The sequence below is a fragment of the Cavia porcellus genome, unplaced genomic scaffold (assembly GCF_034190915.1).
Source record: "Cavia porcellus strain 051 isolate PalLab524CR breed Dunkin Hartley unplaced genomic scaffold, mCavPor4.1 scaffold_29, whole genome shotgun sequence".
Lineage (NCBI taxonomy): Eukaryota > Metazoa > Chordata > Mammalia > Rodentia > Caviidae > Cavia > Cavia porcellus.
The window spans coordinates 22,437,338-22,451,553 of NW_026947512.1; the positions used below are offsets into that span (position 1 = coordinate 22,437,338).

The 14,216-nt window shown below is 39.2% G+C and overlaps 1 protein-coding gene across 3 annotated transcripts in view; it reads right to left on the reverse strand.

The window, feature by feature from the left end:
- Nucleotides 1-13,729, reverse strand: part of Ipo9 (importin 9) — a 45,995-nt gene extending 32,266 nt beyond the window's left edge. For 2 of the 3 annotated variants that reach the window (XM_063239990.1, XM_023567108.2), the window contains exon 1: nucleotides 13,525-13,729. In XM_063239990.1, coding sequence (XP_063096060.1) covers nucleotides 13,525-13,687 — 163 coding nt within the window. In that variant the 5' untranslated portion in view covers nucleotides 13,688-13,729. Of the gene's footprint in view, nucleotides 1-8,679; nucleotides 8,786-13,524 lie in introns of those variants that run through there. The other variant, XM_063239991.1, reaches the window with a different exon arrangement.
- Nucleotides 13,730-14,216: the final 487 nt, after the last annotated feature.

A 14,216-nucleotide genomic window follows, 5' to 3' on the forward strand; every position in this document is an offset into this window, starting at 1 on the left:
GCTGGGCCCGCCCCTCCAGGTCAACCTACTGAAGGCTTCATTGCTAGGGTGCACTGCCAGGCGCTGGGACCTGGTTTGGGCTACCCTACTGGATCTTAGTCTGCGGCGTCACCCAGGCCAAGTGCTCCCCACCAATCCCACTTGAGAGGGGAATATGCAACTAAAGTCGCTGCAGCATCCTGTTACGGCTAGACTGCCCGATCCCAGAATGTCCACTGTTGGAGCCTCCTAGTCTATGGAAGGGTCTCCGTTCCTCTCACTCACCGCAGGTTGATGCAGGGCTCCCCACCAGTCCCGCTCTCAACTCCATTCACTGATTCCCGTTCTCAGAACTTTTGCATCTCTCTCCCTGCTGTGCCAATTCAGATGCAGCAGCGGTGGCAGGAAATTCAAATTGCAGCTTTCAGAGGCGTGGGTTCCAGCTTCTGCGCTGAGATTTTATCTGTTCCTGTTATAGCACTGGGATTGCATTTCCAGTTGGTTTCTCTCAGCTTAGTTTGTTCTTGGGTCAGCAGAGTATATCTCCCCTTGCTTAGGACTCCTCACATCACACCATTCCTGGATTCTAAGCTGGCTAACTCAGAGAGCATCTGTAGCTGCTGTTACCTGTCTGCCATGTTCTCCCGAAGTCGTACATTATGATTTTCAACTACTCTAAAAAGGCAGTTCGTATTTCCTTATAGTTGAAGGTGAAGTCTTCACATCACATTCTCTGTAAGCAGAGTTGTGGTTTAAGAAGTAAAATGCATAAGTTTGAGTGTGGTCAAATGTTCCTCCAGAGTCCTGCACTCATTTGCACTCTTCCCAGCAATATCTAAGTGTACCTCTAAGGACCTGGAGTATAGTCATTGCTTGAATGCTTGTCTAACATGAGCGAGCCCTAGGTTTGATTCCTAGCAACATATACACAAAAATGCCTTCTACAGTTTTATCAACAGAATATGTTACCATATTTTAAATTTTTTGTCAGTCTGGTAGATAAGAAATGACACTTCAATAGTGTTTTAATTTGTATTTCTCTAATCACACGTGTGTTTAACCTTTTTTTTTTTCATGTTTGACTATAATGAGAAAATGTTTTGGGGAGGGGAAAGGCTGGACAAGTTAGCAAGACCCTTTCTTAAAATAAAATTTAAAAGGCCTGAAGACATGGCTCAATATAACATATTTGTCAACTGTTCTGTTTGATCCCAGTACCGGGAGTTGGGGGGAATTCCTTATATTACCCATTTGTCTGTGGCATCCTTTTTAAATTATCTGTTTGTTCATTTGTTTTTTGAGACAGGGTCTTGTTCTGTAGTCCAGGCTGGCCTTGAACTGACTGTGTAGCCTAGGTTGGCATCAAATTTGTGGCAATCTTCCTGGCTCAGTCTCTCAAGTGCTGGGATTACAAGTGAGCATCACTACACCCAGCCTGTGTTACCTTTTTGACTATATATATTGTGAGAAAAAAAATTCTCACGTATACTTTCTTCTGGCTTGTTTTTGCCAATCAAGTTGTAAAAAATTTCTAAAGTAATCTGATTTATCAGTTTTTTATTGTGACTGGCTTTTAAGGCTTAAGTTAGAAAGATTTTTCTCTATGTTTAAAATTAAAGAGAAATTCACCCATGTTGTCTTTTAGTACTTGGTTTCAATTTTCACATTCAGATTCCCAATCCATTTATAGAGTTTTTTGGATATGGTATATAGATATAATTGTAAATGGGTATATAATTACCCTAGTACTCTATTAACAACTCCATATTTAAGCCAGGTAGGGTAGTGTACAACCTGCCATCTCAGCATTCTAGAATGCTGAGGAGTTTGAGCCTCGTATGGCAACTTAGTGAGACCGTCTCAAAATAAAAAACAAAGACTTGCAACGGCTCTGGATTCAATCCCAGTAGTACATGGGAAAAATTCATCTTTATCTCTGATGATCTGAGATATCTCATGTATCTATACAGACTGAGTATCCTTTATCCAAAATGCTCGAGACCAGAGGTATTGATACAGATTTGTTTTGGATTTTGAAATATCTGCATGCATACAATAGATATCCATACAATAGATATCTTGGCCACAGGACCCAAGCTTAAACATCACATTTATTTATATTTCATACAAGCCTTACTTGTATAGCCTGAAGGTAATTTTATACAGAATTTTTAATGTGTCCACACTAAAAATTTATTTTGGGGTAGAGTCTTACTGTGTCACACTGGCCTCACACTGCTAACATCCTCCTTGCATATATAATCTCATAGCTGGGATCACAAAATAAGTATTATTCCTTCTAAAACATTTATTGAATGATTAAATCACAATACTCGAAACTTATAAAATTGCAAGTTTAATTACTCATTCTGAAAATAGCTTCTAGTCAAACCTATGTATTCACTTAAAAACAACAAAAGAAACAAACAGGTGTCTACAACCCAAAAAATATGAATGTCAACTTTCTTTCGTCTTTTTGAGACAGGGTCTCGTTGTGCCGTTTAGGCTGGCCATGGGCTCACTTTGTAGCCCAGGTTAGTCTCAAACTTGCAATGATGCTCCTGCCTCAACCTTGCAAGTGCTAGAATTACAGGAGTGCCCCACCACGGCCAGTAAAGGTCAACTTTCCAAATAGTCTTTTAAAACACTAATGAGGATCTGGGGATATAGATCAGCAGCACAGCACTGCCTGGGAAGCACAATGCCGTGAGTTCGATTTCTCATACCAAACACTCTCCCCCCGCAAAACAGCAAAAAAACCCAAAAATGAGTCACACATTGTTTAAGACCTCTTACAATACCAATATTCAAGTTTAATTTTAAAAAAGGTACATTAAAATTCATTTTAAAATGCATATGTAAAATTCATTTTAAAAGGGAGAGAAAAAATTAAAAGGCTAGAAATACTAGTAAGGGCATCCACATTTACTTTAAATAAAGATACCCTCTGAGGAGTAAGGCTGGACCCAGCGACCCATTCTTTTCTTTTCTATTGTAAATTTGTACTTTGACGTTATAATAGCCTGCTGTGTCATCTCAGTACCTACCCCTGAGGGATACAGGAAACAATCTATGTGTTTATCCACTTGGCATGACACACAGCAAGGAGTATGCACATGTGCAAAAGTAGAAAACAGGGACTTGGACCCATCCTTATCGCAGAGGGGCCAATAACCCACATCATTCCACAATTTGTTAAAAAAAGTTTTCTTTTGATTTTCCTGGTAGAAGTCACCCTAGTCAATACAATGGCACGTGAAAAACCAGATTTGCAAGTTATAGAGGAGATCAAAAGTCAATCATAAGATTACTCATGCATGGATGATAAAGATGATCCATTATGGTAAACACATGCGTTCATAAAAGAATGGGATGGTGGATGATGATGACTCTGACATTGGTCATGTAAGCCAAAGTTTCTGTGACAGTGAAATGAAGCAAGAATCAAACTGATATAGACATGGAATGCAGATCTCCCTGATTCACATAATGAAGAAACAGTAATGATACATATGTGACTAGTGGAAATGCTGTGAAATGGCCACACAGCCAAGTGGAACCATCCAATGTTACAACTAGGCTGGAAAGTATAGTGAAGGTCCGGGCAGGGGTGAAATATAGGACAGAAAGCTGGCACTGCCACTCAAAATTGGCAATTGTAACAGACTTTTGAAATGCTACCAGATGCTGAGAAATACATAAAGGCTGAAATACAAATAAAACATTCTGTATGTACCAACAGCCATATTAAAAAATGTATTTTTAAATAATATTTTACTGACCCCTCAGTAGCTAAACCGAAAGCATTCATAAGTCTGCTGTACTTTAGCACAGATTTCTTATGGTAATTTCAGGAATGTAATAGAAAATTGACAGGTCAAAATATGACATAAACATTTATGCCCTTAAAGATGCAAAGACTTACTATGCTTTCAATTTGGACATTTGTCCTGGAAATCAGCCTTCAGGTCCTTATTTGTATAATAAACCAAATGAAGTTGTAAAGAGACTTCTTGTTTCCATCTCCCAAACTAATCAGAATGTGACACTCAACAACTGGTTTACCAGTTTCCAACTGATGTTATATTTGCTAATACAGTACAAGTTGACCAGTGCAGGAATTGTACACAAGGACAAAGAACAAATTCCAAATGAAATGTTGCAATTCCAAAACAGAGAATTGTATAGTTCAATCTCTGAATTTCAGAAAGATAAAACATTGTCTCATATGTGGCAAAGAAAAGCACTGGTGTTGCTGATGTCAACATTTCACCACAATGGAAACACTGATAGAGAAACCTTGGCAAAATGGAAGCCTGAGGCGGAACTGTCAACAACAAAACTGAATGCAGAGTAGGTGCTGATGAGTTATGCAGTAACTACATCACCTGAACACAAAGCACTGGCCATGGCTTGTATTTTACTCAATTCTAAACATTGTGGCATAGTTTGACAGTTTACAAAGAAAATAACAAGTACAGAATATCATGGAGAAATTTTCTTAAAGGATTGAGACTGGAGCTGGTAAAAGATTGGTTCACAGTAGTGAAAAAAATGTTTCTGTCCAGTGAACTCTGCAAAAAAAAAAAAAAAATTGTGGAGCACCCTTGTGAGCTGATAGTGAACAGGCAGGCACAGCATCAGAAAGACTTACTATGACAACAGGGACACACACACACAAACAAGATGTTATTACGCCCTAAAAGAAAGTACAGAAAAACAAAACATGTACTATCAGTGTGAGCCATACTTGTGTATGGAACATGCAGGTGTGACAGTTGCAGTAGATGTATTTCTGTGGTAGATCTTGTTTGTGTTTACATTGTAGTTCACATAAGTTTTTATTTTTTATTTTCTTTTATTTTTCATAAGTAAGAAAACAGCTGATGTGAAAATGTTGATGTCTACTCTAAGCACTCATTACATTTTGATAAGTTTTTACTGACATCTTATTTTCCTGGAACGAGCATGTCATAAGCATAGTAGGAAGAGGGTTGAGGTTGTAGCTTAGCAGTATAACACCTGCCTGGCAAGCATGAGGTCGAGTTCAATTCCCAGTACCAAAATGAACGAATGAACAAAAAAACTAAAATAGTAGGAAGCTCCTGACAAAACAGAGGACAGGCGACAAGACTGCCACACAGGAAAGGGAAGCTAAGTACATGTACTGTCAGGGTGAGATGCATACATGGAATGTGCAGCTGTTATATATGTGAAGACTGCCTTAGGTGTGACAGCTGAAGCAAAGCTTTTGTTTTTTGAGCCAGGGTCTCACTATGTAGTGCAGGCTGGCTATGAACTTGCTGATGTACCTCAGGCTGGCCTCAAACTCAGAGATCCTCTTGCCTCGGCCTCCCGAGTGCTAGGATTATAGGCATGTACCACCATGCCTGGCAAAGCAAAGTTTATTTTTATTGGCATTTTCATTGTAGTTCGTATAGGAATTTATTTCTGAAGTTATCTTTTAGGTTTTGTAAGGAAGGACATATTTGACATGAAAGTGTTCTAAATATACAACATATTAATAATAACTCATTTTATTGATATTTTACATGCCTGTTTACATACTAAGAACCTCCTGACGACACGGTAAGACCACTACAATGTCAAGCATGTCCCACAAAAAGGCCACGAAAGCAAAAGACATGTGCTGTTAGTGTAAGCGATACGTATGTATGAAACATGCTATTGTCATGTGTGAAGACTGCCTTAGATGTGATAATCGAAGGGAGATTTTTTGTAGAGTGCTATTGGCATTGTAGTTCATATAGGAATTGATTTCTGATGTTCTTTTTTAGACTTTGTATGCCAAAATCCAATTGATGTTGAAAATTTTGATGCTTTTTTATAAACATTCAATAAAAATGAAAATCTCAACACTTCATTTTTGTGATATTTTTACTTAAGTACTCAAAATAAAACTCATAAAATTAAAATAATTCATCAAAAGAAGTATTCTAAAGAATAAATGTAGGGGCTGGTCCGATGGCAGTGGGTTATCAGAACTTATTAACATTAGTGTCACTAAAGTTGATAACCACCCCCCCACTGCTAAATTTGACTGGCTTAAAAAAGAAGAATAAATGTGGGTCTATCTGACAGACCCACGTTTATGTGCCTTTATAAAATTATTTTTATGCTCCAAGACCTATGGTGTTAATAGATGGTAGTTGCATGGCCTTAAGTCCTCTTATAATGTTCCTGTTTACCAGACCTGGCCTCTCTGAATGCAGTGAACCAATTCTGGTGTGACTTATATAACTGTCTTCAGAATGTGTCTACAAATACATTCAAAGATTATTCCAGATATACAGTATTTTTAAAAGACACTATTTAAATAATTTTTGCATGAGGCACTACAATGTGGATTTTTAATGTTTCTGGCAAGAGCAATTGTTGCACCATCACTAATGAGGCAAAGTAAAATAAGCAAAACTTCCAGTCATACAGTGTGAAAAAGATACTGAATGGCCAGGGATATAGCTCCGTGGCACAGCACCACCTACCTGGTAAGCATAAGGCTGTGAGTTTGATTCCCTGTAACCCCCCCCAAAAAAAAAAACAAAAAAAAACCCCAAAAAACAAAAAACCAAAAAAACTGAGAAGTGAGACTTTTCTGAGAAGGGTTTAAACCTTGAATTTGGGCTAGAAAGGTTAAACAAATGTGAACAGCTATCCTTCAAATGATAGAGCATGATAAGAGTTCTAGTGGAATACAGAGGCTCACAGAAGAGAAAAGGAACCACACATTTTCCATCAGTCCACAATGACATCTATCAAGTCATAAGAGCATGAAGACCAAGATAACTTTACACACAGATTCTGCCAGTCTGGGGCCTTTTTCATCAACTAGAAAACTTCAAGTCTCCTCTTTTCTGAGAAAAGCTTAGGGTGAATATACTTTTCCTTATCTGTGCCAGGAGAAGGTAATCCTCTGATGATGATCACAAGAGGTGGGAACTCTTTTCTCTTAACCTCCTATCAGAGATCACCTTCCTCTAATACCATTATCTTGCTTCCAAAATCACCAAGATTGATGAAGTATAGTAAGAGTAAGAGATCACCAGAAGATTAAGACCAATGTGGGGCCAGAAGTCTAAGTCAAACAGGTGTCTGCACCAACAAGTACTTTAAGATGGATTTTCTCTAAAAGTTTCTTTCTTTCCCATGTAAAGTCTGAAAGTTGAACTAAAATGAGTGAGTGTTTCCTCGAATGTCTTATTAGGAAAAAAAATCTTTGAAAAATAGCATCATTTTTTTCCTTCTTCATTAACTAAAGACAATTTAAAAAAAAAAAAGAAGAACAGAAGAAAAGGGCCCGGGATTTAGCTTAGTAGCATAAGTAGGTGTGAGGTCTTGAGTTCAATCCCCAGAAACCTCAAAAAAAGTAGAACAGAATAGATTTTCTCCTCCATAGGCACTCAGAATTTCAAAAATGGCAATCTCAAAAGTTCAAAGACAAAGAATTCACTTGGATTAAGCCATAGGAGGATACCAGAGGGGAAACATACATTATTCTTTTACTTAACTTATTCTGCCTAGACCACAAGTCCATTAAAAATAAATATCAATCACTATGAAAAGTATCCTATTCATAAAACTTTAACTTACATAAAAGTTATCTAAGAATTATTTCCAAGGAGTGACAAGGTATGATGTTGATGGGGAATTATGTTATAAAACCAACAAAAAGAAAAATTCCTAAAGCTCTCTATGTTAAATTTAATGAACATAATTGTACCTATTCATTGCTGACCTTTGTTAAGTAGTAAAAGCTATATAAAGATTTTAACCTAATCTATACAATATGTTGGGTGTGGTGGCATATGCCTGTAATCCCAGCACTTGGGAGGCTGAGGCAAGAGGCCTCAGCCCAGCCTGGGCTACATAGCAAGTTCAAAGGCCAGCCTAGACTACGGAGCAAGACCTGTTCTCAAAAAGCCAACCAGCCAACCAAACAAGTAAACCAAAAACCAAAAAATTATACAACATTTTTAAAAGAAATACAACTTAGTATATCTTTTTTAAAATAAACTTTTGTGTGTCTGTGTTGGAAGATTTCCAGTTTTCACTGATTAGTTTCTTTATTATAACTTCTTGGAAAGACATAGAAAATAAGTGAGATAATTTGAGATAATTAAGGCAGGGAAAATATAAAATGTTGACATACATAGTTGTTTTGTTTTGTTTTGCTTGGAAAAGATCAATTAAGATTCAATCTGTGAAGTTGATTTAAAAGGAAATACTGCTAACAGAGTTTTTTTGTTTTCTAGTCTTTCTTTTTTATTTTTAAAATTATTTTGTTATTTTAATTTTTTCTCTAGTCTCATTCTTTAAACTAGACTCATTTTCCAGTCTTTTAGTCCTTTGTGTCTTTCTCTTGTTATCCTTGCTCCCCCTCTTTCCTTTTACCCCAGTTGGTAAAAAAAAGTATTATCTATCAAACATTGGCATAGAAAGGAAATTTCAAAGGAGAGCGTGGATGATTAAAGTTCAGTTAAGCTACTGGTTTTAAAGGTCTATTATAGAGACATAGCCTTGGCAATGCTTCAATAGTTAACTATTCAGAAGAACTGTGAACAGGTGTTACTTGGAGAAAGACAGAATTTCAATTAGACCTCTGGAGAAGTCCCTAGTTCTCACAGGGTTTGTAAGCACCACAAAACCATAGCTGAAAGGAGAAAGAAACTCCACACTGGCCTTTTTCCGAGTGTGGCCGCCTTCTGCTCGGCTCAGTGCCCGCCACATGCCCAGGAGTGCGTCTGGATCCTTGAAGGGCTCCCTTCGCAGGTGGACAGTGCTTACGCTATACTGCAAGAGAGCCAGAAAAGTGCCCATGAGAACCAGAAAGCAAACTTGCAGCCAGCAGGATCATCTCTCTAGGCATCAAAGATGGGGAAATCAACACAGGCATCTGGAGAGCATCTGAAGCCAGGCAAGGTGAAGGAGAGACAATCCCCCCAAATCTCTGGCTCAACCTAACGGTGGGAGCAGAAAAGGAAAAAAAAAAAAAAAAAAAAGGTAAGACAAGAAAGACTAAGCTGGAAAGACTGCTCAATAATAGTGTGTCTCTCTAGTATGGGTAAGTAGCTGGATTTGATTCCCCAAAACAACAAAATAATAAAGGAAAAGAAAAAAAGACTAAGTCAAAGGCAAACAATGGGGGAAATACCATTTCTAATAGACAAAAAGGAATAACTAGAGAGAGAAAATGACCTAGGGTATGTATTAGAGAATCTGTGCTAGTGCTATTGGTGGCATAGTGAATTAAAGCTTATAAAGGAAGTAACTCATCCCAACACTTAGGCAGGGCTCTTCTTAGAGGAAAGTAGAATAAAAGGAAATGAACATTATTCTGATATAAAAATTAACAAATACATCAAAAATGAAGACAATATAAAAAATCATGATCTTACCATAAGTCAAACAAACAAAAATAAATGTTAAAAAAAGCTGATGAAGCTGAGTAGAACAAATTAAGACTGAGGTAAAAGACCACTGGCACTTGACAACCTGTGAAGTCTTTATTTCTATGGTTATAAGATGCTTGATATAATGCTGCTAATAATAAAACAGGACACATTTATCGAATCAGAAAGATTTTTTTATCCTATTTAAGTAGAATTAAATATCTGCAAATTCTGCTTATCAAATTCAAAATCTCAACCTTCCTACAAAAAGTGAAAAGATAAGAATCAGGGATTTGGCACAGTGGTGTAAGCACCTGCCTGGCATACATGAGGTCATGAGTTTGATCCTGATATCCATAAAAAAAAAAGAAAGATAACAATTATCTGCTGAATATTTCAGCATAGGAACTTCCAAATTTTCAAGTGCTGTTCTTTTCAATTCAGGATGGTACTGCTGTCTGGTCGAGGTGGTAACTGATACTATCTTCTCATCTGATTAACCCGGATAGCAGCTTAAACTATTCACAGAGGTTTGCTGGGTTTCCTGGGATTTAACTGACTATGGAAAATGGCAAGCACAGGCATGTAAGAAAACCATTCCAGGAGTCCAGGCTGATAAAACAAACTATCTCAGTCCTTTGCAGACTGACATACTGTATGAGTCAGGGGGCCCTTTCACATATACACTCTATTGGCTTAAAAGAATAAGGCACTCATTCTTCATAATGTGGTTATTATAGTGACTGTGAGCAAGTTAGTTCTCAGAAAATACCAGAAGGCATACTAAATGATTAGGACATATTTTGAGCTCTAGCAACTCCATTTTCTAAGATAATTTCTTCCTAAAATCCCATCTATGGTACAATTTGACCAAGGCATGTCTGCTTGTCCCTTTAAGCAGGAACGACAATTAAACTGTGCTCTTTTTCCTACAAATTAGAGATTTTTCCACTTAATCTTCAAGACTAGGGTGGGTCATCAGTGACAGCCAAGGAAAGTAGCACCATTTTTTGGCAAAAGAAACTGTATCTTTTTTTTCAGAGACAGTGTCTCACTGTACTATTTTAGTTGGCCTTGAATTTACTATGTAGCCCCTGGCTAGCCTTGAACTTTTGATGATTCTCCTGCCTTAGCCTCCAAAGTGCTGGGATAACAGGTGTATACCACCACCAAGTAAGACTGGTTAATTTTAAGAACTAGATGCAATAATAGTTTCATAAAATGTGGTTATTGAAGAGGATAAGGGGACTAGATTTGGCTGTTAACTGATCTGTGCCTTATGGAAACAAAAAGGATTTAAAAAATTACCAGAACACTGGTAACAGATAATAATTTACAGATTTCCATTAACTTCTAGTTTTAAGAAAGAATGGCGCTGAGAATACAGCACCTGCCTGCCAAGCACACAGGATTGTGAGTTTGATTCCTGGCACACATACACACACACACACACACACACACACACACACACACACACACACACACACAAAAGGAAGAAAAGAAAGTTTCAAGACTAGAAAGCAAGATTCGTTCTAGGGAAACAAAACTAAAATGTAAAAGCATTACAAGAATGGAAAATATGGGGCTGGGGATTAGCTCAGCGGCATAAGCACCTGCCTTGCAAGCAGGCAGTCGTGAGTTCGATCCCCGGTACCGATAAAAAGGAAAAAGAAAAAAAAAAAAAAAAAAAGAATGGAAAATAACTTTTTCATTTACATGAACGGCTCACTGCTTTGGCCTACAAGGCCTTCGAACAGCAGGAACAATATCCTGCCAGTTTTATCAGGCCAAAGAGTTTGCTAAATTCTAGTGGTGGTGGTGGTGATCTTTTCATGTAAAAAAGAACTATGGGGGGATTTAGCTCAGTGGCATAAGCGCCACTTGCAAGCAGGCAGTCGTGAGTTTGATCCCTGGTACCGATGATAAAAAAAAAAAAAAAAGAACTATGGCTGGTGGAGCATAACCTACTAGATCATGCAGCAAGCATCTGAGTCAGGCAGAATACTGTATAAGATGGGAGTTACTCTGGACCCAACAGCAAAGATAACTTGTTAAAAAGCCACAAGAGAGGACACTGTAACTAGGGGCCAGGAATTTAGTTCACTGCTGTAAGTGCTTGCCTGGCAAGCACAAGATTGTGAGTTCGATCCCTGGTATCAACAACAACAAAAAAAACCTGTGAACAAATGAATCACCAACCACCACTAAAAACAAGTACAAAGTGGGTAAATGTAATTCTTGACAAATAAAGAAATCGGCCAGTTTTAAAGACATAGCCTCTAAAAAGCCCAATGTACTACCCTCAACTCCAGAGATTTGATCCAATCCTGTAACCACACCTTAAACCTGAGTCACATGCCTTAGTACCAGACCACCAATAAGGTTACTGTTCAAAGCCTTTCCACACCACACATTGTACTACCAGAAGTTATGGGAGGGGCAGAAGAGTTGAGGAGTCCATCTATTTTCCACCAATGACTTTGATCAAATTTCTGCACTTTTTGAAATTTAATTTCAGAGTTCAAGACTCAAAAAGATAAAAGAAACGAGAGACCACACTTCAAAAAGACTTTAAGAAGTTTACAATTGGCTTTACTTAAACAAGATCATGGTATCTGACTGGAGCTGAAGAAGAGATGAAAGCCAAAGTAGAGCTATCATTGAATGTTTTAAACACAAACCAAGGTTCGCCTTTCGTAAGTGTCTGACATGCATCTGGGGCACCAAAAACACTGGGTATCATTCAGGGAAAGTTTAGTTACAACCAATTTGCATCAGACCATCAACTATATTCACATAACAAATTAAATCTAATGAGGTTTCTTTGTTCCATTACCCTTCTTCAGACTCAAGAGGAAGAGACATTAATGTAAATAAAAGAATTTTACACAGGAGGCTATAACCCCCTTCAGAACAATTTATGCATGGCTTTCAAAACGCTTTCTCCTACACACTGGTTCCTCCTCTTGTAGGGTCTGAAATTTTATAGAACAATGACAACTACAACTACAGCTGGGCTTTCAAAATGGTCCTTGTTAGATTTCGCATCTCAACATATTTCAAGCAGAAGGAAATTGTTGTTTTCAATAGCCTTTTTTCATGAATATAAAACTAAGAGAGATTTTGTCTTCATTTCCTTCAGTGAAAATGAGTCTAGTAGAAAGTTAACTCAAAGTTTTGAGTGAAATTAGTCAGATAATTTCTCATATTTCTGAAGAGGCCTAAATTTCAGAAGCAATGGAAACATTCGTTTGAGTTGGGGATTCTGAGGACTTGGAGTTTACTGAAGCTCTGACCGAATGGTCTCTTACACAGAGACCAATAAAATTTTCTCTTCTCCTATATAGACTCTTCTTTGTAAAGTGGCTACTTACTAGTGAACTTGATGAAAGCGGATTTAGCAGGAAATTAACAGAGAATCTCAAACCCGTAGTTTATTTTCTTCGCTATCACTTTAAAGCACATAATAAGATGAAGACAAAGAATCAAAAACAAAGAAGATTGGTTGCTTCTCACAGAAATGCACACAAGGATATTTAATAATTTTACTCTGAAAATAAACAGGGAGTATGGTCAGGAATCTGAAGCAGCTATATATGCATTTCATTTCATCTCTGGGAAAACACGAAGTGTTTAAATCAGCCAGTTTAAAATTCAGAGACAGAAACTTGTTTGATGTCACCCACTAACCCTCGGTGAACTGTCTTCTCAAGGGCCCCGCTCTCATCACTTCTAATAGCTCCCGGTACTCTAACCCCAACACAACCGAGTTGAAGAGAACAGCACAGGACCCTGCTGTAAACTCGAGCAGCACTTCCCAGACCGCGCGACACCCGCAGCACTGAGTCGAGCTCCACCTCGGTCCTCTGCAGATCCCAGGCTCTATCCTTTCAAGTCTCCACCCTCCCTGCCCCCGAGGCCCCACCTCCCAGACCCTCTCCCTACAGACGCGCCTCCCCTCTCCCCGACTTCCACAGCCATCAGCGACATCGACCTCTCCCTACTCCGTTCCTTGGAGCCCAGATCTCCACGGGCTCAGGCTCCCCACGTCCCTTGCCGGTCCCAAGTTGCAATCAGCAGATGATGCGCCCGGCCCAGATCCAAGCCATCCTCGTGTCGGTCCCTCCTCACTCACCCTCCGTCACCTCCAGCACCTTAATCTGTTCCTCGGCAGCCGCCCGCACCTCCTGCACTGGGGACAGGATCCCAGTGAGCGTATCCACCAAAGCCTCCTTCAATCCCTGTGCTACTGGACCGGGCAGCCCAGAGGCCGCACCAGCTGCCGCCGCCGCCGCCATCTTTTCTCCCCTCAACCCGCCAGCCCCGCTGCCTGGACCCGCCACCGAATGACGGTTCCCGCGCACGGCCAATCCGCGAAGCCGCGCCTGCGCACGACAGGGAGGGGTGAGGGGGCGGGGAAAAGGACGTAAACCGCCAGAGACAGCGCCTCCTGCTGTCTGAACGACAGCTACACATTTGTCGGCCAAGAGCACTTGAGATTTACGCGAAAAAGAGACTCAGAAATCTATGCTACGTTAGTAAACTAGTGCAGTACGTCATCACTCTCAGTTGGAGTAAGTGCCATGATATATGACTAGACTCAGGAGTCTTTCAGATATACTGTGTTAGAAGAGACGAGGAGGGGTTGAAGTGGATGTGGAAGGCTTTGAGAAGTGTCTGGGTCGGAAATAATCTATTTTTTTATTTGTTTTGTTTTTTGGTACTGGGAATCGAATTCACGACCTCGTGCTTGTCAGGCAGGCACTGAGCCACTGAGCTCTATCCTTGGCCTTATAGCATCTATTTAAAACCAATCCTTTTTTTTTT